At 42.7% G+C, this 22,704-nt stretch overlaps 1 protein-coding gene across 1 annotated transcript in view; it reads left to right on the forward strand.

Annotated features, from left to right (window-relative positions):
• The window catches only part of CSMD2 (CUB and Sushi multiple domains 2), a gene marked incomplete at its 5' end in the record, with an annotated part of 252,580 nt that overhangs the window by 26,765 nt on the left and 203,111 nt on the right, over window positions 1-22,704 (forward strand). The window contains one exon of the mRNA XM_084222825.1: window positions 12,477-12,589. Within this exon, the coding sequence (XP_084078951.1) occupies window positions 12,477-12,589 (113 nt within the window). The remainder of the gene's footprint in view (window positions 1-12,476; window positions 12,590-22,704) is intronic.

Raw genomic sequence — 22,704 nt, forward strand, 5'->3', positions numbered from 1 at the left:
GTGGGTTTATCCTTTGCTCTAAGCCATAAAAACCCCTCCTAACTCACACCCCCTCCTTGGTTACCCAGTGAGACTGGCTCAGCAATTCTTTTCTTCTATATCAAAACTTGCTTCCATCTCTAGTCCTTCTTCACATTCTACATTCAAAAATCTTTCAGCCAAGCACACCTAGCTGTGAGACTCTTGTCAAACTTTCATCCTTCCCAGCAGGGTTCTGTGCCGATCCTGCTGCTGGCACAGGGCCCTGCTCCCCCTGTGCAGCTCCAGCATCTCCTCAAGCTGCTCCCAGATCCTCATCCCTCCTCCCTGACAAGTGGCTGGGGAGTGAGGAGAAGGATTGCCATCACTCTGCTGTGGGAACAGCTCAGAGCCACATCTTGGGCTGTGGTTAATTGCCTGAGAGTTGAAGGATTTGGTTTGAACCCTGGAAAGGGTGTGATCCTTGTGATAAGAGCAGAGTTATCTCTGGGCTGACCTACTTACTGCTGCAGCAGGAATTCCCTGCACCTTGCCTGTTTCTCTTGATAACCTTTTAATTACTCTTCGAAAAAGCAGCCTGGGTGACTTGGACTTAATTACCAATCAAGAGCACAAAGCTTTTGATCTTAGAAACAGCAAAAGGGAGGAGGAGAGAAAGGGACAAAGGGAAGAGAGAGTTCCCCCAGTGTTCCTGTGGCTTGCAGAGATGCAAATTTGGGGTGAAAGAACATCTTGGGGTTCAGTTCTGGTAAAGAAAAAATCCTGGGGTTCAGTCCTGGTAAAGAAAAAATTCTGGGGGTCAATTCTGGTAGAGAGAAAATCTTGGGGGTTGGTCCTGGTAAAGAAAAAATCCTGGGGTTCAATCCTGGTATAGAGAAAATCCTGGGGGTCAATTCTGGTAAAGAAAAAATCCTGGGGGCCAGTCCTGGTAAAGAAAAAATTCTGGGGGTCAATTCTGGTATAGAGAAAATCCTGAAGTTCAATTCTGGTAAAGAAAAAATCCTGGAGTTCAATCCTGGTAAAGAAAAAATCCTGGGCTTCAGTTCTGGTATAGAGAAAATCCTGGAGTTCAGTCTTGGTAAAAAAAAAAATCCTGGGGGTCAATTCTGGTAGAGAAAAAATCCTGGGCATCAGTCTTGGTAAAGAAAAAATCCTGAAGTTCAATTCTGGTAAAGAAAAAATCCTGGGGTTCAATTCTGGTATAGAGAAAATTCTGGGGTTCAATTCTGGTATAGAGAAAATCCTGAAGTTCAGTCCTGGTAAAGAAAAAATCCTGGGGGGTCATTTCTGGTTATGAAAAATCCTGGAGGTCAGTTCTGGTAAAGAAAAAATTCTCGGGGTCAGTTCTGGTATAGAGAAAATCCTGGGATTCAATTCTGGTAAAGAAAAAATCCTGGGATTCAATTCTGGTAAAGAAAAAATCCTGGTGATCAGTTCTGGTATAGAGAAAATCCTGGGGTTCAATTCTGGTGTAGAGAAAATCCTGGGGTTCAGTCCTGGTAAAGAAAAAATTCTGGAGTTCAGTCCTGATAAAGAAAAAATCCTAGGGGTCAATCCTGGTATAGAAAAAAAATCCTGGAGTTCAGTCCTGGTAAAGAAAAAAATCTGGGAGTCAATTCTGGTAAAGAAAAAATCCTGGGGGTCAGTTCTGGTTATGAAAAATCCTGGAGGTCAGTTATGGTAAAGAAAAAATTCTGGGGGTCAGTTCTGGTATAGAGAAAATTCTGGGGTTCAATTCTGGTGTAGAGAAAATCCTGGGGTTCTGTCCTGGTAAAGAAAAAATTCTGGGGGTCAATCCTGGTATAGAGAAAATCTTGGAGGTCGGTCCTGGTAAAGAAAAAATCCTGGAGTTCAGTCCTGGTAAAGAAAAAATTCTGGGGTTCAGTCCTGGTATAGAGAAAATCCTGGGGGTCAATTCTGGTAAAGAAAAAATCCTAGGGGTCAGTTCTGGTATAGAGAAAATCCTGAAGTTCAATTCTGGTAAAGAAAAAATCCTGGAGTTCAGTCCTGGTAAAGAAAAAATCCTGGGGATCAGTTCTGGTCGATAAAACCTCCTGGAGTTGAGTCCTGGTGAGGAATTCCTGGAAAAGCAGCATGTGTCAGCTGGGAGTTCCCAGGGCTCTGTTTGGGGTTTGTGTTGAGTCCCCTCTGCTCCCCTGCAATATTCCTGTGTCACTGCCTGCTGTCTCCGAGGTGACTCCAGCTCTTTTTGCTCAGCAGAAGGATAAATCAAGCAGAGGGCCAGCTAAATCCTCTGTCACCTTCAGTAAACATCCCAGCCCAGCTCCCTGTCCCCCTCAGCAGAGCCTTTTGCCATTAACTCCGTGGGAAAACACCACCAAACCCCACTTCAATTTATGTCCTGTGCCTTGTAGGATAAACCCACTTTATTTGTGTTTTTTCCTCTGGGTAAAGCAGTGTTTGAGCAGCTCCAGGACCCTTCAGTGTCCCTGGTTGGTGGGAAGGAAGTGCTGAGTGTTTAAACTCTGCAGGATAATTGATGAAAGTGGAGCTGGAAGTCTGGGAGAGGTAATGGAGTTAATGCAACTGCAGCAGGGCTCTGCAATTCCAGGGCACTTTTTCCATATTTATTAGCAGAGGGTGCAGCAGGAGGAGGGATAAAAGCAGCTGATTCAGTCACAGGGGGAGCTTTTTTTCCCTGGCACCGTGGGGAGTGTGGTAGGCTCAGGAGGAACCTTGGCAGGGACACTTTGGCAGCTTCTTCAGAGATGGGGATGGAGAGGTTTTGTCCTGGTTTAGGGGTTAAAGGAGCAGGTGAGACACACAGGCAGGGGCTCTGAAGATGTTCCTTAAATTATTTTATTTTATTTTATTTTATTTTATTTTATTTTATTTTATTTTATTTTATTTTATTTTATTTTATTTTATTTTATTTTATTTTATTTTATTTTATTTTTTAATTTAATTTTATTTTTATTTATAAAAATAATTACTTTCTATTTATTATAATATTATATTTATAATACTATTACTCAAATAATATTTCCTTCTATTTTTTATTTATTTATAAGGAATAATTACTACTTATTCTTATTCTTATTCTTATTATTATTCTTATTCTTCTTCTTATTCTTATTCTTATTCTTCTCCTTTTTATTCTTCTTCTTCTTCTTCTTCTTATTATTATTCTTATTTTTATTCTTCTTCTTCTTCTTCTTCTTCTTCTTCTTATTATTATTATTATTATTTTTATTCTTCTTCTTCTTCTTCTTCTTATTATTATTATTATTATAACATTCTTAGTACTCAAATAATAATAATATTTTTTTGCCTCAAACTGCTGGTTAACCACATTTGTAGGGGCAATCTCCCAGCAAAACCTGACAAACCAACCCCATCCCTGGAAGTGTCTCTTGACTTAATGCAGAACATTATTATTATTATTATTATTATTATTATTATTATTATTATTATTATTATTATTATTACAAACAAGCCTTGGGTGTTTTCCAGGGGTTTCCAAGAACTTGTTTTTCCCATTTACTCCATTTCACACCCCTGGTGACTTTTTTCTTTTTGCTTTTTTTTTAAATTTTTTAATTTTTTTGGTGTTTTTTTGTTGTTTTTTTTTTTTTTTAAGAAAGACAGAAATAACCCAAATCTGCCAAGTTCTGAACTGAAGCTGCTGAGCCGTGCTTGGGCTGTATCCAAACTTGTCTTTGTTTACTCAGAATGTCAGCTCGGATTTGCCGGGGGGTGACTGAGATTTGAGGAACTTTTCCTGTGAATTTCTGTTTTCCTTCCCCTTGGTTTGTCAGAAGGAGAGGTGCCAGGGTTGGATTTCATGGAATTGTGGAAGGGAATTAAAGTTGGGAGCCCAGGGCTGCCCTGCAGGTGCAGAGGGGACAAAATCCCGGGAAAAACCAGGAAATCTTGGGAAAAACCAGGAAATCTTGGGAAAAACCAGGAAATCCTGGGAAAAACCAGGAAATCCTGAGAAAAACCAGGAAATCTTGGGAAAAAACAGGAAATCATAGGAAAAAACAGGAAATCTTGGGAAAAAACAGGAAATCTTGGGGAAAAAAACAGGAAATCCTGGGAAAAATCAGGAAATCTTGGGAAAAATTAGGAAATTTTGGGAAAAACCAGGAAATCCTGGGAAAAAACCAGGAAATCCTGGGAAAAACCAGGAAATCCTGGGAAAAATCAGGAAATCCTGAGAAAAATCAGGAAATCTTGGGAAAAACCAGGAAATCCTGGAAAAAACCAGGAAATCCTGGGAAAAATCAGGAAATCCTGGGAAAAACCAGGTAATCTTGGGGAAAACCAGGAAATCTTGGGAAAAAACAGGAAATCTTGGGAAAAAACAGGAAATCCTGGGAAAAACAAGGAAATCCTGGGAAAAAATTAGGAAATTTTGGGAAAAATCAGGAAATGCTGGGAAAAAACAGGAAATCTTGGGAAAAAACAGGAAATCCTGGGAAAAACAAGGAAATCCTGGGAAAAAATTAGGAAATTTTGGGAAAAATCAGGAAATCCTGGGAAAAAACAGGAAATCTTGGGAAAAAACAGGAAATCCTGAGAAAAATCAGGAAATCTTGGGAAAAAACCAGGAAATCCTGGGAAAAAACAGGAAATCTTGGGAAAAAACAGGAAATCTTGGGAAAAACCAGCATGGAAGGGATGTGAGGAATAGAATAAATCCCATCCAACTCCATGATCTTCCCAGCCCATTGCATTGCATGGAAAATCAAATTTATTGCAATGTGATGCTCAGTACCTGAGCCATGAAGGCCTCAGAGATCTGAGCTGGCTCTGGGCTCTATAAAGAACATTTTTCTGGTGGGAATTGACCCAAACCCAGCTTTAAACAAGTGGAGAAATCCATCCAGGCTGGGATTGATGGGCTCTGTCACTGTCCCCAGAGCCCCTGGTGCTTGATGAGGCTCTGTCAGTGTCAGAGGTAAGCAAAGGGCTCCTGGGCTGTGATGGATTGGGCTTGGCTTGGCCAAGGGAGGGAGGTGGATAAAATTCCTGGGGAAATTGGTGCTGTTTGTAGCACTGGGAGAGATGAAATAACAGAAAAAACTGATTTTTTTTTGCCTTTTGCTTGTGTGCCGTCGTGGTAATTAAAATAAAAGTGGTGAATTTCAGAACCAGTGGATTGTACTGGTTTGGAATCAGTTCTCCAGCAGCTGGGATGGGATAAAATCAAAATGTGAGCAGATCCAGGCACTCCCATGCAGGTGTTTGTTCTGGCTCAGTTGGGTTCTGAGCACAAATCCCTTCACCAGCCTGGCTAAATCCAACTGGGAGCTGTTCTTGTGTCACTCCAGGATCTTTTCAAGTTGGTTCACAGTTGATTTTTTTTATTTAATTTTTTTTTTTGGTCCAGAGCATCATTTCAGCCTTGCAGGGCTGCAAATGAAAGGACAACTATCTCAGTGACACCAGTGAGCTGTGCCTGGAGGACAGAGCTGCCTTTTAAGTGGCTGCAGCATTTGGGAGCTGGGAGTGCTCTCAGATCATGCTCTGCTTGTTTTATTGATGATTAATGAGAGCCTTCGTGTCCGTGGGCTCTGGAAAAAAAGCTGACATCTCGCTGTAATTGTGTTTTTCTTTAATAAATACAGGGGGAAAAAAAAAAATCTAACAGAGCTGCTGAGGGGGGAAATTCCTGCCCCAGCCAAGCCTGAGGAAATGCCAGGAGAGAGAGAGAAAGAGAGAGCTGGCTGCTGAGGGGTGGATTTATCCACAGCCACTGGCAGCAGGGGAAGCTCTGCAGCAAGAAGGGAGGAGATGGGTGGGAGAGGCTGAGGGCCCCTCTCAGCATCCCCTCAGCCCCAGCCTTTCCTGTGACCATGATCACAGGGGTTCCAGGGTGAGGGGAGAGATGAGAATGCTGACTCCATGTTCAGAAGGCTGATTTATTATTTTATGATATATATTATATTAAAAACTATACTGAAAGAATAGAAGGAAGGATTTCATCAGAAGGCTGGCTGAGAATAGAAAAGGAATGAACAACAAAGGCTCAGACTGACCAAAACAGTCTGGACAGCTGGACTGGGATTGGCCATGAATTAGAAACAACCCCATGAGACCAATCCCAGCTCCACCTGTTGCATCCCACAATCATTGTTCACATTCTGTTCCTGAGGCCTCTCAGCTTCTCAGGAGGAAAAATCCTCAAGAAAAGATTGTTCATAAAATCTCATGGCTGCACCTCCCTGCTCCAGGCCCTTGCTCAGCCTTGCAGCACTCCAGGAGCTCCTGGCCCTGCTGTGCTGAGGATGCACAGCTGGGCTGGATCCAGATGTGCCCCCAGGGCAGGGCAGAGGGGCAGCATCCCTTCCCTCCCACCTGGCCCTGCAAGGACCATCCTGCCAGGATGGTGCAGGGCTGCCAGGCTGCTGTCATTCACCCTGCACACAGCCAGGATTGGGCCTCATTTGATGGGAAATTTTCCCTAATAGGTGCCTTTAAATGACAGGCAGGAAAAGCTCCCCGAGCTCTGGGGCGCTGTAATTTAATGCTGGGTTAAATGACACAATCCAGTGCATTTTCATTAGATGTTCTGAGACTCTTCTCCAGCATTTATGCTTTAAAGGCTGCTGGATTGCCAGCTGCAATAACTGTTTTGATTGCAGCCTGAGCTGATGGTGGGCATCCTACCAGAAAAATAATGGGCTGGGCTTTAATTATGGCACCTGCACTCCCCAAGTGCGTCAGCGCGGCCCTGCTGCGTCCAAGGGATGGCAAATGTGCAACAGATGGAGCTGAGGGGGCTTGGAACAGCCTGGGGGGAAAAGAAATGTTTAGGTGGGGCTTGAAGGGGCTGAGCAGGGCAGCCAGGGGGGCTCTGGCTGGGCTCAGCTCCTGGCAGAGGGACACGGGGCAGTGCTGTCACCCAGAGGGGCTGGGGAGAGCCAGGGAAGGCTGGAAAACTCCTGCTCAGCCTGGAGGGACCCAAAGGGGGTGGAGAGTGTCCAGGGAAGGCTGGAAAATTCCTGCTCAGCTGGAGAAAAGGAGGCTCAGGGGGGACCTTGTGGTTCTGCACGACTCCTGACAGGAGGGGACAGCCCCAGGTTGGGCTCTGCTCCCAGGGGACAGGGACAGGAGGAGAGGGAACGGCCTCAGGCTGGGCCAGGAGAGGTTTAAATGGGATTTTAGGGAAAATTTCCCCATGGAAAGGGTGGTCAGGCTTTGCCCAGGGAGGTTTGGAGTGCCCATCCCTGGAGGGGCATCCAAAGGAAGGGCTGGATGTGGCACACAGTGAGGATTGTGCCCACCTTGGAGGGCTTTTCCAGCCTCCCTGATTGTGGGATTCTGGGATTCTGTCCCATCCAGGCTGAGCCTCGTGGCAGGTGAGGTTTCTCACCTGTGCAAGGTGCTTTTCACTTCCATCAGGCTCTCCCAAAACTGATCTTTCCCATCCTGCTGCAAGTTGGGAACCAGACCAGGAGGATTTCCAGCATCCATGGCACACCTGAAGCAGAGCACGAGGGATGCAAAGAGAGCAGGGGATTTCTGTGCTGATTTGTTTGGATATATTGATTTTTTTTTTTTTTTGCAAGGGCAAGCTTATCAAGTGGCATTTCTGGCGCTGCTTTCGTTTGGTTCCTCGCTGCAGGAGCAAAATGAAGCCAATGAAAACCACACTGCAGATCTCACACAATCAGCACTGGCTCCGAGCACGTTAAGGGGATAATCACTCAATAATCCATTTGGCTGGAGGGACAGAAGGGATGGAATATGATTATTCCTGCTGTTATTACTGCCCTCACCTCTATAAAAACAAGGAGTGGAGTTTGCTGCTTCCTTGCCTTGTTAGTGTGGGGTTTTTTGTGTGTGCTCGCTGCCCTAAAGATCAGAATTGCTGTTTGGTGGGGAGGGATTCCGTGTTCTGTCTGCCTTTCCCTGGTTTCAGTCCCTCTGGGGTGCAGATTTAGGGAGGATGGCAGGAGAACAGTTCCCAAGCAGGGATTCCTGCCAATGCTGCCTGTCCTGGGGCTTTGCAACAGCAGAGCTGAGCCTCAGAACACGGCCATGGCAAATGATTGTTCTTCAAGGGGATGCTGCCTTGGACAAGCCAAGGACATCAGAGAAGGAAAAAAAACCCAAAAAATCAGTTTTGTGTGTGCTGGCTGCAGGCTGAAGAGGAGAAGTGGCTTTTCTTGTGGTTTCAGTGAGAAGCAGGAGCAGCTCCAGCTCGTTCCCAGGGCAGGATTTCCCTGCAGGAGCAACCAGGGAGGAAAAAAGAAAAAAAGAAATGTTCAGGTGTGGCTTGAAGGGGCTGAGCAGAGCAGCCAGGGGGGCTCTGGTTGGGCTCAGCTCCTGGCAGAGGGACACAGGGCAGTGCTGTCACCCAGAGGGGCTGGAGAGAGCCAGGGAAGGTGCTGGAAAACTCCTGCTCAGCCTGGAGAAAAGGAGGTGTTCATTTACTTCCCTGACTGAGGCAGCATTTCCTGGCTGAGTTTGCTTTCAGTGATGTTCTGTGGGCTGAGGGGATTTTTGGTGGGTTTGGAGCAGGGTTGGATGCCTTTGGTGCTGCTCTGCTGGTGGGGACACACGAGGGAACCTCTGAGGGTCAGAACTGCTTTGGATGTATAAATTTCCAGAGGTTCCCCTGGAAAACGTGTCTGTACTGACTGTGGGCTCTGAGAACAAACTCAGTTATCAATTTCTAGAGGTTCCCCTGGAATTTGTGTCTCCAGCCATTGTGGGCTCTAAAAACAAGCTCAGTTTATCAATTTGTAGAGGTTCCCCTGAAAATTCTCTCTCCGGCCAGTGTGGGCTCTGAGAACAAACTCAGTTATCAATTTCCAGAGGTTCCCCTGAAAATTCTCTTTCCAGCCATTGTGGGCTCTGAAAACAAGCTTAGTTTATAAATTTTCTAGAGGTTCCCCTAGAAAATGTCTCTCCAGCCAGTGTGGGCTCTGAGAACAAGTTCAGTTTATCAATTTCCAGAAGTTCCCCTGGAAAATGTGTCTGCACTCACTGTGGGCTCTGAGAACAAGCTCAGTTTAAAAATTTCTAGAGGTTCCCCTGGAATTTGTGTCTCCAGCTATTGTGGGCTCTGAAAACAAGCTCAGTTATCAATTTCCAGAGGTTACACTGAAAATTCTCTTTCCAGCCATTGTGGGCTCTTAAAAACAAGCTTAATTTATAAATTTCTAGAGGTTCCCCTAGAAAATGTCTCTCCAGCCAGTGTGGGCTCTAAAAACAAGCTCAGTTTATCAATTTCTAGAGGTTCCCCTGGAATTTGTGTCTGCAGCCAGTGTGGGCTCTGAGAACAAGTTCAGTTTATAAATTTCTAGAGGTTCTCCTGGAAATTCTCTCTCCAGACACTGTGGGCTCTGAGAACAAGCTCAGTTTATCAATTTCTAGAGGTTCCCCTGGAATTTGTGTCTCCAGCCATTGTGGGCTCTGAGACCAAGCTCAGTTTATCAATTTCCAGAGATTCCTCTGGAAATTCTCTCTCCAGACAATGTGGGCTCTAAAAACAAGCTCAGTTTATAACTTTTTAGAGGTTCCTCTGGAAATTCTCTCTCCAGCCAGTGTGGGCTCTGAGAACAAGCTCAGTGACAATTTCATGCCCTCGTGCACAGGAACTTCTCTTTTAAAGCCCTGTTAGTAGGAAAGAGCAGCTGTGTTGGGATAAATGCTGCAGGGCAGTGTTGTTTCAGGTAACACTTAATTCCTGTGACTCCTGGGGGACAGCAGCTCTTCCTTACAGGTAAAGGACATGTTCCTGCTGCCCTGAATTAAAAGCAACATCTGCAAAGTGTTCTCCCCTCTTAGCACAGGGGCTGTGAGCAGAATCCACGATGCAAAAAGCTCAGCTCAGAGGGAGCAGATCCACTCTGGGTAATGAAAGGAATTAAAAAATTCCTGGGTGATGCTGTGGGCTGATCAGGGGGAAGATAAATCAGCAGGTTCTGCTTTTATTAAAGCTGGTCCAGGCATTTCCTGGATTATTTTTTTTTTTAAGTGCATGGATGTTTCAGCAGGCCACTCTAATTAAACTGCCAAATTAATTAATAAAAACAATGACACTTCCACTCAGAGCAGTAAAAACTGAACCCTCCTGGCTGCTGGAAGCTCTGATTGTTAATAAACAGGAGCAATTGTCCTTCCAGCTTGTCCAGACCGTGGATTTTATGCTGAGGGCTGGTCAGTGCTGCTGTGCTGACATTAAAACTTAAATCATGGGCTGGCAACTCTGTGAGCTCTGCCAATAACTGGAAATTTTGCTTCAATAAAGTTCTCAGGCAGAGCCTGTCAGCTCTCATCACTCAGAGCTCAAATGGCTGTGAAATAATATTTAGGTTTGCTCAATGAGAGGCAGAGAGAAGAGGAAGAAGTTCCCTCCCTGTCTCAGGGGCTGGTGATGGCTTTGAGCAGGAATTGCTTGGGCTGGATGCTCAGAGAAATTTAAATTTAAATTTACATTTAAATTTAAATTTAAATTTAAATTTAAACCCCCTCCCCCAAATCTGGTTGTGTTCTGTGGGTGCCTTTTCATTCCCTGTGAAGAGGGGGAATTCCTCTCTTCCAGACTGAATGAAATAACATTTCCAGGTGTTTCCTAAAGGGGCAGAGAGTTTTCTATCCTGGTGATCCTTTTTCCCCCCCTGGCACAAAGTCTGGCTGCTCTGTATGGGATAAACCTCAGAGTTGTGTTGTAAGAAGCTTTAAATTCTCTTTTTTTTTCTTGTTTATCTCGTGCTGCTCCTGCCCTTGTGATCCCTTGATCCCAAATGATGCCAAATTCCTTCAGTTCCTGCTGCTCCTGTGGTTTGGGGCAGCTCAGGGATGGATCCTGAATTCCTGGCCCCAGCAGGACCCAACCCTGGGATTGCTTCACTCTGGAAATCTGGCCAGGAATCCCCTTGGCCACGTGCAAGGAGGTTTGGAAGTTGTAAAAATTGTAATTTTGGTCAACAGGCTGCTCTGGGGATGGCTCAGCACCAGGGGTTTGTTTTTGGGATTAATGAAAATCAGTAATAAACAGGTTTTTATAATAAAATCAGTTGTCATTGAGCTGTGAGCCCATGAGGGAAGCAGGTGGCAGTTTCTGGATTTGTCCAATTTTATTTTCTTTCTACTCTTCACTCTGATTTGTGCCCATGTCCTGGGAATTCCTGCAGTGCAGCTCCCAGACCCTCTGGTGCAGCAATTTCCTGGCTGTGAGCTTGGATTTTTATCTCAGGGAGGAGGTGGGAGCCATCCTTTGGTACATTTTGGATCTGTGCCCACATAAAACCCCCATCCTTGCCCTGGTGCTGGACTGGGGAGGATTCCCAGAACCTTCCAGCCTTTTCCATGTCAAACACTCTGGAGGCACCACACTGAAGGCTTTAATTAGTTGTTAACATCCATTTTTTTCTGTTTTTTGGGTTCAGTTTAGTGCAGTTTGTAGAACACTTCAGTCAGATTTTTACTCCAAGGTTCTCAAAACATTTTAAGCATTATTGAACAAAGCCCTGGGCTCACTCTGCACCCCAAAATCTCTGTCCCATGGGGTGGGTTCTGATCCAGCATCCCAGGGCTGGGTTTGTGGTGTGTCCTGGGGCAGAGATCAGCTTTATTGGAGTTAATTAAAATAAATGGGTGGGCCTTGGTGAAGTTAAGAGTTAGTAGTTAACTGATAATTGATTGCTTGTCAGCACAATGTTTGGGTAGCTGGGTTTATAATGAAGAATACAGAAACTGATAAATGGCTTTAGGAACATGAGACAATTTCAGGCCTCCTCTGCTCTGAAACCAATTGGAGACAGGGAATGGGAGTCCTACCAAGGGTTCATTTGTCATGTTTGTATTGAAAAGGTAGAAAGGTCAGAAGGAGGAAGACTTCATTGACTTCCTCATGTTGGGACCCCTCCCCATGAAAAGGACCACCGACCCATTTCAAGGGACAAACTACTCATGGTTAATGGCGTTTTAACTAATTACCATATGGGGAATGGGATGTGCCAAAGTGATGAATATGCATTTGTATTTTGGGTATTCAATACTTGTACAGATAAAAGGGCTCTGTAATCACCTGTAAATCACGGTGTGTATTTGGGAGCTGTCCCACAATAAACACACACTCTCTATGGTGACTCTAAACTGTTAGAGAATTTTTGGATATTGGTACTAGATCAATACCCATATTGGGAATGGGATGTAGAAAGTCATGAATATGCATTTCTATTTTGGGTATTCAGTACTTGTGTAGATAAAAGGGCTCTGTAATCCCCTGTAAATCTATCCCACAACAAACACACACTTTCTAACTTTAAACTGTTAGAGAGTTTTGTCCATCACAGTTGGATATCAGTACTAGACCAGATCAATATTTTTTAATAAATCATGACCTGGCTGTGTGTTTTCCCTGGTGAGTGTGACCTTGTGTGTGTTTTCCCTGGTGAGTGTGACCTTGTGTGTGTTTTTCCTGGTGGGGCTGACCTTGTGTGTGTTTTCCCTGGTGAGTGTGACCTTGTGTGTGTTTTCCCTGGTGGGTCTGACCTTGTGTGTGTTTTTTGCAGGCTGACAGGGTTCCAGCTGCCCGCTCCCATCGTCAGCACTGGCCTGGTGCTGTCCCTGTGGCTGCTCAGTGACTACGCCGTCAGTGCCCAAGGCTTCCAGGCCAGCTACGAGGGTGAGTGCAGGAGGGGCTGGGGTTGAGCTGGGCCTGGGAGGGGGGAACCGAGCTGCAGGGTCTGCACCAGGAGCTGCACATCTCTGCTTGGCTGTTCTGGGATTGAATCTCTTTTTTTTCAGTGTTTAAATTGGTGGTTCCTACCAGCAGAGTGGGGTTTTGTTTGGTTGTTTATTTGTTTTTTGTTAAAAGTGTGCTCTGGCTGAATTCCCTGGAATATCTGTTGAGACAGGTGAGGCTGTTGGGACAGGTGAAGGTTTTGGAATAGGTAAGGATTTTGGGACAGGTGAGGATTTTGGGCAAGTGAAGCTTTTGGGGCAGGTGAGGCTGTTGGGACAGGTGAAGCTTTTGGGGCAGGTGAAGGTTTTGGGACAAATGAGGATTCTGGAACAGGTGAGGGTTTGGGGACAGGAGCAGCTGAGGATGTCAGGCCAGGTGAAGGTTTTGGGACAAGTGAGGATTTGGGGACAAGTGAGGATTTGGGGACAGGTGAGGATTTTGGGCAGGTGAAGTTTTTGGGACAAGTGAGGATGTTGGGACAAATGAGGATTTGGGGACAGCTGAGGATGTTGGGGCAGGTGAAGGTTTCGGAATAGGTAAGGATTTTGGGACAAGTGAGGATTTTGGGCAGATGAAGGTTTTGGGACAAGTGAGGATTTTGGGACAAGTGAGGATTTGGGGACAGGTGAGGATTTGGGGACAGGTGAGGATTTTGGACAGGTGAGGCTGTTGGGGCAGGTGAGGATTTTGGACAGGTGAAGTTTTTGGGACAAGTGAGGATTTTGGGACAAATGAGGATTTGGGGACAGGTGAGGATGTTGGGACAGGTGAAGGTTTTGGAATAGGTAAGGATTTTGGGACAGGTGAGGATTTTGGGCGGATGAAGGATTTGGGACAGGTGAGGATGTTGGGACAAGTGAGGACGTTGGGACAGGTGAGAATGTCAGGGCAGGTGAAGCTTTTGGGACAAATGAGGATTTGGGGATAGCTGAGGATGTTGGGACAAGTGAGGATTTTGGGCAGGTGAAGCTTTTGGGACAGGTCAAGCTTTTGGGACAGGTGAGGATTTTGGGACAAGTGAGGATTTTGGGACAAGTGAGGATTTTGGGACAGGTGAAACTTTTGGAGCAGCTGAGGATGTCAGGCAAGGTGAAGGTTTTGGGACAAGTGAGGATTTGGGGACAGGTGAAGCTTTTGGGACAAATGAGGATTTGGGGATAGGTGAGGATGTCGGGGCAGGTGAAGCTTTTGGGGCAGGTGAAGCTTTTTGGACAAGTGAAGATTTTGGGACAAGTGAGGATTTTGGGATAGGTGAAGCTTTTGGGACAGGAGCAGCTGAGGATGTCAGGCCAGGTGAAGGTTTTGGGACAAGTGAGGATTTTGGGACAAGTGAGGATTTTGGGACAGGTGAGCTCAGCCCCCATTAGGAAGAAAGACAAATCCATTTACACAACTGCTTTCCCCAAATTTCCCCAATTTGTTTCAGATTTGCCCATTTGCAGCAGCAATTAGTGCCCTGAAATCCCCCCTGGAAATTCCAGGGGCAGCCTTGGAAGCAGTGGCTGGGAGCAGAGCAGGGATATTCTGATTTTTTTTATGAGGAAATCAATTTACAGCCTCTGTGTGAGACACTCCCAAATCCTGGGACACAGCACACGCTGCTGCTTTTGCACTTTCTTGACATTTCCAGTTCATTTTTTGGCATTTACACACGGCTCCTTGTGCACTTTGTAATGTTCTTTTATTACCCCGATGCTGCAGGAAATGTTGTACAAAGGCTGGGGCCGGGGCTGCCCTTTAGTGCCTCACATCTGAAACCATCTGGGCTTTATTTGACTGGTGATTAGGAGGCTTTCAGAGCTGTAACTGAGAGGGGAAAATAAATGTATTTAAAACTTCACCTGAGCTGACAGAGAGAGCGTTGGCATAAATCAGAGTTTTGTTTGGAGGGAGGGAGAGGGGCTGAAATCCCACCCTGAGCCTGCCCCAAAACAAATTATTGGCATTTTGGGGGTTAATTCAGGCTGAAGGAGGTGAGGAATGCAAGTGTGGGTAACTCTCAGAACAAAGCTTAGAATTAAAGCCAGGATTTGATCTGAGACCTTGGAAAAGGCTCCCAAGCTGAGCTGCTGGAAAGGAGAATGTGGATTTACAGTTTAAAGCAGGGACACCTTAAGGGAAGAAGAGGAAAATTTAGAGTTTTGGGGTTTAAGATCTAGAAAAATAATTTTAATGACAAAGGTAATCAAGGAGTTTTCAATGCAGTGCTGTAGGTTTGTGTGCCATGACTGGCCAGCGCTGTAGCATGGGTCCATAGGATGAAATATTTAAGGTCTAAAATATAAATAATCCTTCTTGGCAGCATTTTATTGGTCAATAAATCCTTAAAACATCTTGTAACTAAGGGTGCTGTGCCCTCCTGAGCTGTGCTGGAACAATGTGAGCCAAACTCCCCCTTCCTGCCTGGGGAGAAGATAAAAACATAAAAACAAATCACATCAGCTAAAAACTCACAAGTCCTGTCTGTAACTCATTCAAAATCCCCATACCTGGGAATGGGGTTTGGTTTGGGGATTTTGGTTCATTTGGGTTTGTGGGATTTTGATTTATTTGGGTTTGTGGGTTTTAGTTCATTTGGGTTTGTGGGATTTTGGTTTATTTGGGTTTGTGGGATTTTGGATTTTTGGGTTTGTGGGATTTTGGTTCATTTGGGTTTGTGGGATTTTGGTTCATTTGGAGTTTGTGGGATTTTGGTCCATTTGGGTCTGTGGGATTTTACTTTATTTGGATTTTTGGGTTTTAGTTCATTTGGGTTTGTGGGACTTGAGTTCATTTGGGTTTGTGGGATTTTGGTTTATTTGGGTTTGTGGGATTTTGGTTTATTTGGGTTTGTGGGATTTTGATTCAGTTGGGTTTGTGGGATTTTGGTTCATTTGGGTTTCTGGGATTTTGGTTCATTTGGGTTTGTGGGATTTTGGTTCATTTGGATTTGTGAGATTTTGGATTTTTGGGTTTGTGGGATTTTGGTTCATTTGGGTGTGTGTTATGTGGTTCATTTGGATTTTTGGGTTTTAGTTCATTTGGGTTTGTGGAATTTTACTTTATTTGGATTTGTGGGATTTTGGTTCATTTGGGTCTGTGGGATTTTACTTTATTCAGATTTTGAGGTTTTACTTCATTTGGGTTTGTGATTTTGAGTTGGGTTTGCCTTTCTTTGCTTTGGCTTTTCCTCCACCAAGGACAATCTCAGCCTCCCAAACTCAGAAACTCATTTGGGCAACTTTTAGACAAAAATCTCCATTACTGAGCCCCCAAATCCAACAAGAACTCAAACTGATCCCACAACAGACCCAAAACCCAGCTGGGCAAAGGGAGGAGTGGGAATGGAACCCCAAAATCCCACCTGGGGAGAGGAGAGAGCCTTGGAGCAGCCAAATCTGGATTTGAAAACCTCTCAGCTTTTATTTTTTGGGAGAACTGTGAGGATTCCATCTCCATTTCAATCAAATCCTTTCATCTCAAGGTGATTTTTTTTTTAATTTTTTCCTTAGGAGCTTCCAGGAAACTCCAGCAGCTCAGGGAGCTCCGTGTCTGGTTTAGAAAATATTGAAATTAAATGTTTTCACGCTTTTAGCATCCCTAAATTTGTTTTCTTTCCCTGTTTACTGTCCCTTGAATTCAGCATGATTTCCTAATTAGCCCTGATCACCCTCAGACTGGGGGATTTTTCCTTCTTTTCTCACTCAAGGATATTTTTCTTTTTCCCAGCTGTGGAGTCCTGAATTTCCATTCAGCTGCAGAAATTTTGGAGGCAGTTATAAATAATCCCAGTTAAATTTGTCTGGGATGTGAATCTTGACAGCCTCATCTGGTGAAAAAAAAAAAATCTTCCTAAAAACGTTAAAAATGCCCATTTTTATTTTTATTTTTTGCTTGTGAGGCTGGACTGCAAAGGGAATTAATTCCTCTCCTTGCTGCCTCACACCTGAGGAATTCACTCAGAGCTGACTTCAAATAAATCAAACAAATTTGAGCCAGTGAGAGGAAAAGTGACACAAAATCCACAGAAATAATAATAAAAAAAGCAGGGGAGGCAGAGCAGGTGGTTTATTTGTTCACTAATAAAGGGATAAAAGAAGATTAAATTATTAAAGTAAATCAAATTATTATGAAATCATCACCTCTGGGTGCTGTGTTGGAGCAGAGGGTGACAAATAAAAAGGGATTTAAGGAAAAACACAACAGGGAAGTGTTTGGGTTGGAAAAATCCCAAATCCAACTTTGGGGCAATCCCCACCTTGTTTATTTTTATTTATATCCTTGTCAGGACACAATTTATAAATCTATCTGTAGAAGAGAGATACAAAGATATATATTTAAAAAAGGTATGTCTATATTTTTTATACATTTATAAAAATATTTTGTTTATTTATATAAAAATATAGAGGAAAATATATTTTAAAGGGATAGAAATAAAGAAATAAATACAAATATAAAAAAATTAAAAATATTTTAAATAGAAATAGATATAAAATACACCTATATTTAATAAATTACATTTTAAATAGAAATAGATATAAAATGCACCTATATTTAATAGATAATATTTTAAATAGAAATATATATAAAATACACCTATATTTAATAAATAATATTTTAAATAGAAATAGATATAAAATACACCTATATTTAATAAATAACATTTTAAATAGAAATAGATATAAAATGCAACTATATTTAATAAATAATATTTTAAATAGAAATAGATATAAAGTACACCTATATTTAATAGATAATATTTTAAATAGAAATAGATATAAAATGCAACCATATGTAATAAATTACATTTTAAATAGAAATAGATATAGAATACACCTATATTTAATAAATTACATTTAAATAGAAATAGATATAAAATACACCTATATTTAAATAAAATAAAAATGAAGAGGGCTCTGGAAAAGCAGAGGGGTGCAATAATGTCAGATGCTGTTTTTTTTAGAAAAACTCCACTATGGAACTTGGAATTTTAATTTTAGGAGGGTTTTTTTTCTTTGGTGGTCTGGATTTTTCCTCCCCAAAAAGCAGAATTCAGTGGAAATTCCTGGAGGGACCCAGGGCCCTTTTTTAAAGGGATACAAAAGGATAGAAACCAATAAATGACTGTTTAAAATATATATAAAAAACCATAAAATACACAGATATTTAAGTAAAATATAAAAGAATTTTTTTTTTTTTAGGAACCTTCCTCTTTGTAACTTAAAATTTTAATTTTAGGGCAGAGTTTTTGTTGGTGGTCTGGATTTTTTCCTCCCCAAAAAGCAGAATTCAGTGGGAATTCCTGGAGGGACCCAGGGCCCTTTTTTAAAGGGATGCAAAGGGGTAGAAACCCATGTTTAAAAACCAGACTGTTTTAAATATCTGCAAACATAAAATGCACAAATATTTAAGTCAAATATTTTTTAAATGCCTCTTTTTTTTAGGAACCTTTCCCTTTGTAACTTAAAAATTTAATTTAAATGAGATTTAAATTTGAATTCATTTAAAATGTTAAAATTTTCATTTTAGGGCGGGGTTTTTGTTGGTGGTCTGGATTTTCCTCCCCAAAAAAAAGCAGAATTCAGTGGGAATTCCTGTGGATCCCTGAGGAATTCCAGGGGATGAAAACTTTTCCCTTCCCAAGACATGGATGGCAGCTGCAGCAAATTCTCTCTGCAAACACTGATTGAAAAGGAGCAATTAGGGCTGCACCAACACTGCTCATTTTCAGGAATTAGAGGCGTTGAAATCCCCAGGGAAAGGAGCTGGAGCTGTTTGGAGATAAATACTGGGCTCATTCTTCACAGGCTCTTTGCAGAGTTGTGCAAACAGATGGAGAAAATCCAATTAAATTCTGATTTTATTGCGGCTTCCGGAGCATTCCTGGCTCTGGGGTTTTTTTGGGATGTTGCTGCTGCACTCCTCCCTTTGCCCAGCTGGGTTTTGGGTCTGTTGTGGGATCAGTTTGAGTTCTTGTTGGATTTGGGGGCTCAGTAATGGAGATTTTTGTCTAAAAGTGCCCAAATGAGCTTCTGGGTTTGTGAGGCTGAGATTGTCCTTGGTGGAGGAAAAGCCAAAGCAAAGAAAGCCAAACCCAACTCAAAATCACAAACCCCAATGAAGTAAAATCCCAGAAACCCAAATGAACCAAAATACCACAAACCCAAATGAACTAAAACCCCAAAATCCAAATGAACTAAAACCCAAAAATCCAAATGAACTAAAACCCAAAAATCCAAATGAACCAAAATCCCACAAACCCAAATAAAGTAAAATCTCACAGACCCAAATAAAGTAAAATCCCACAAACCCAAATGAACTAAAACCCAATAATCCAAATACACCAAAATCCCACAAACCCAAATAAAGTAAAATCTCACAGACCCAAATAAACAAAAAACCACAAAACCAAACAAACACCCACAAAAGAAACTAAAATTCCACAAATCCAAATAAAGTAAAATCCCACAAACCCAAATAAAGAAAAAAAAAATACAAACCCAAACAAATTAAAAACTCACAAAAGAAACTAAAATCCCACAAGACCAACCAGCCAGAAAATCCACAAAAAGCAAAACAAATAACCCACAAACCAAACAAATTAAAAAGCACAAACTCAAATAAACCAAAAAGACACAAGACAAACTAAAACCCACAAACCCAAACAAACTAAAAACCACAAGGCAAATAAAGTAAAAACCACAAAACCAATCAAATTTAAATCCACAAAACCCAAACAAACAAAAAACCCAAATAAAGACCACAAACCAAACAAACCCAAATGAGCTAAAAACCACCAAACAAACAAATTAAAACCCAAACTGAAGAACACACAAAGCCAAACAAACAAAAAACCCAAATTAAAGACCACAAACCCAAACAAACCAAGAACCAATCAAACAAAAACCCCAAACTGAAGAAGACAAAAGCCAAACAAACAAAAACCCCAAAGACCACAAACTCAAATAAACTAAAGACCACAAACCAACCAAACAAGACCCAAACCCAAATAAACTAAAGACCACCAAACAAATTAAAACCCAAACTGGAAAAGAAAAAAGCCAAACAAACAAAAACCCACAAACCAAAGAGGCACAAAACCAACCAAATTCAAATCCACAAAACCCAAACTAAATCCCCACAAACCCAAACAAACAAAAACCCCAAAGACCACAAACCCAAATGAGCTAAAAACCACCAAACAAACAAATTAAAACCCAAACTGAAGAACACACAAAGCCAAACAAACATAACACCCAAATTAAAGACCACAAACCCAAACAAACAAAAAAACCTAAAGACCACAAACCCAAACTAAAAACCAATCAAACAAAAAACCCCAAGCTGAAGAAGCCACCAAAGCCAAACAAAAAACCCAAAGACCACAAACTCAAATAAGCCTAAAGACCACAAACCCAAGCAAACCAAAAACCAATCAAACAAAAAGCCCCAAACTGAAGAAGCCACCAAGCCAAACAAACAAAAACCCACAAACCAAACAAAGTAAAAAAACACAAAACCAACCAAATTCAAATCCACAAAACCCAAACTAAATCCCCACAAACCCAAACAAACAAAAAACCCCAAATTAAAGACCACAAACCCAAGCAAACCAAAAACCAGTCAAACAAAAAACCCCAAACTGAAGAAGACAAAAGCCAAACAAACTAAAAAACCCCAGAAAACCAAAGAAAAACCCCACAGAGCCAAACAGACAAAACCAAACATTCTGCTGGGGGTATTGAGGGGGAGATCCAAATTTCCAATATTAATAAAGAGTTAAATGCAGAATGGGCTGGGAATGCTGATGGGAAGTTCCCATTTGGAATTCTGGAATGGTTTGGGTCGGTTTTGGGTTCCAAACTGATCCCATTCCCCCGTCCCAGCTGCTCTGGGAATTCCATCCCATCCCCTCCCCACCCTCCCAGGGAATTATTCCATCCCAAAACCTGACCAGAACCTTCAGCTCAGACAAATTCTTCACCTTTCAGCGATTTTATTGCTTTCAAATTCCTCCTGAGTTTCAGGGCTGACATCCTGCAGTGTTTGGGTAGAGGGGAAACAATTCCTGAATATCCTGAATATTTGTTGGATCCTCCCCATCCCTTCTCCTGAGCTGTGCTCAATTCAGAAAATCAAGTTTGTGGTGATAAAACAGCATGGCAGGCCGTAAAATCCTGGATTCTGGGATGTGCCAGCACAGGAACTTTAATTTGCTTTTTGTTCTGCAGGGATTTTTCCCTGGATTCCATGGAAAAGCAGGAGAGCAGGGCAGGACTGTCAATAGTATTGAGTGCCAGGGCTGTTCTGCACAGGGCAGTGTCTGCAGGAGGAGATGGATAATTAGATTTCAAGCATAGCCCTGCATTGATTGTGTCCCCAATTAAGTGGTTTCCACCTCATGGAAAACATTTGGTTTGCCTTGAGCAGCTTTTTCATGGGGAATTTTAATTTTTTTTTTTTCTTTTTCCGTGCCCCTGTTCACAACCTGCAGCTCCTGCTCCATTTCCACGTGCCATGGGTTGGAAATGAGGGATTTGGCACAAATATTCCCTGGCAGAGGGGAATCTGGAGGGAGAAACAGCACCTGCTTGGTCCAAATCCCTCACCTGGGCTTTTTATCCCAAATTAACCCGAATTCCTGCTGCTGCTTGGGGTCTGTGCCAGCACTGGGGGAATGATGTGAACAAAAACCTTGCTCCATCGTGTCCTGGGAATTTTGGGATGGGAAATGCAGCCAGGTGTCTGCCCCGAGCAGGGGGGATGAGCTCGGGGCTGCTCAGGTGCTCAGGAAGCAAAAATCTTGGTTGGGAGTGGAAAAAAGGGGAATTGGAAGGAATAAATGGGAATTGGAAGGAAGAAATGGGAATTTGAAGGAATAAATGAGAATTCAAAGGAATAAATGGGAATCTTGGGTGGGAGAGTGGAATAAATGGGAATTTGAAGGAATAAATGGGAATTTGAAGGAATAAATGGGAATCTTGGGTGGGAGAATGGAATAAATGGGAATTTGAAGGAATAAATGGGAATTTGAAGGAATAAATGGGAATTTGAAGGAAGAAATGGGAATCTTGGGTGGGAGAGTGGAATAAATAGGAATTTGAAGAAATAAATGGGAATTTGAAGGAAGAAATGGGAATTTGAAGGAATAAATGGGAATCTTGAGTGGGAGAGTGGAATAAATGGGAATTTGAAGGAATAAATGGGAATCTTGGGTGGGAGAGTGGAATAAATGGGAAGTTGAAGGAATAAATGGGAATTTGGCTGTAGAATGGGAATTTGAATGAATAAATGGGAATTTGAAGGAATAAATGGGAATTTGAAGGAATAAATGGGAATCTTGAGTGGGAGAGTTTGATGCTGTGGATGTGCTGCTCCCATTATTCCTCCTGCTGCTCCCATTGCTCCAAGGAGGGCAGAGGGAAAAATCCCACTGAAATTCGTGTGAATTTGGGATTTTCTTGCTTATTCCCCTCCCATTCAGGGTTTGGTGCTGTGGATGTGCTGCTCCCATTATTCCAACAAGGGCAGAGGGAAAAATCCCATTTAAATCCGTGTGAATTTGGGATTTTCCTGCTTTTCCCCCCAATCCAGCCCAGCAGAGCCAGATCCCTCAGTGTTCCCATTGCTCCAAGGAGTGCAGAGGGAAAAATCCCATTTAAATCCATGTGAATTTGGGATTTTCCTGCTTATTCCCCTCCCAATCTGGGATTTGATGCTGTGGATGTGCTGCTCCCATTATTCCAACGAAGGCAGAGGGAAAAATCCCATTTAAATCCGTGTGAATTTGGGATTTTCCTGCTTTTCCCCCCAATCCAACCCAGCACAGCCACATCCCAGGGCTGGATAATTTTCTCCCCATCAGGATCCCAGACTCTCCAGGGAAGGAAGAGTCAAACCTTCCTGGTTTGGGTTTTTTTTTGGTTTTTTTTCCCTTTTTAGCCACACAAAAGATTTTTATGACTTCAATGAGCTCCCAGCCAGTCTGCTTTAATATCCCACTAATTGATTTTAAGGCTTGGAAGCAGCAGAGCTAATTAGCATTTGCTGACTCAGCCCCAAGCCCCCCTCCCTCA

This window comes from Fringilla coelebs (assembly GCF_963513975.1).
Source record: "Fringilla coelebs genome assembly, chromosome: 28".
Classification (NCBI taxonomy): Eukaryota; Metazoa; Chordata; class Aves; order Passeriformes; family Fringillidae; genus Fringilla; species Fringilla coelebs.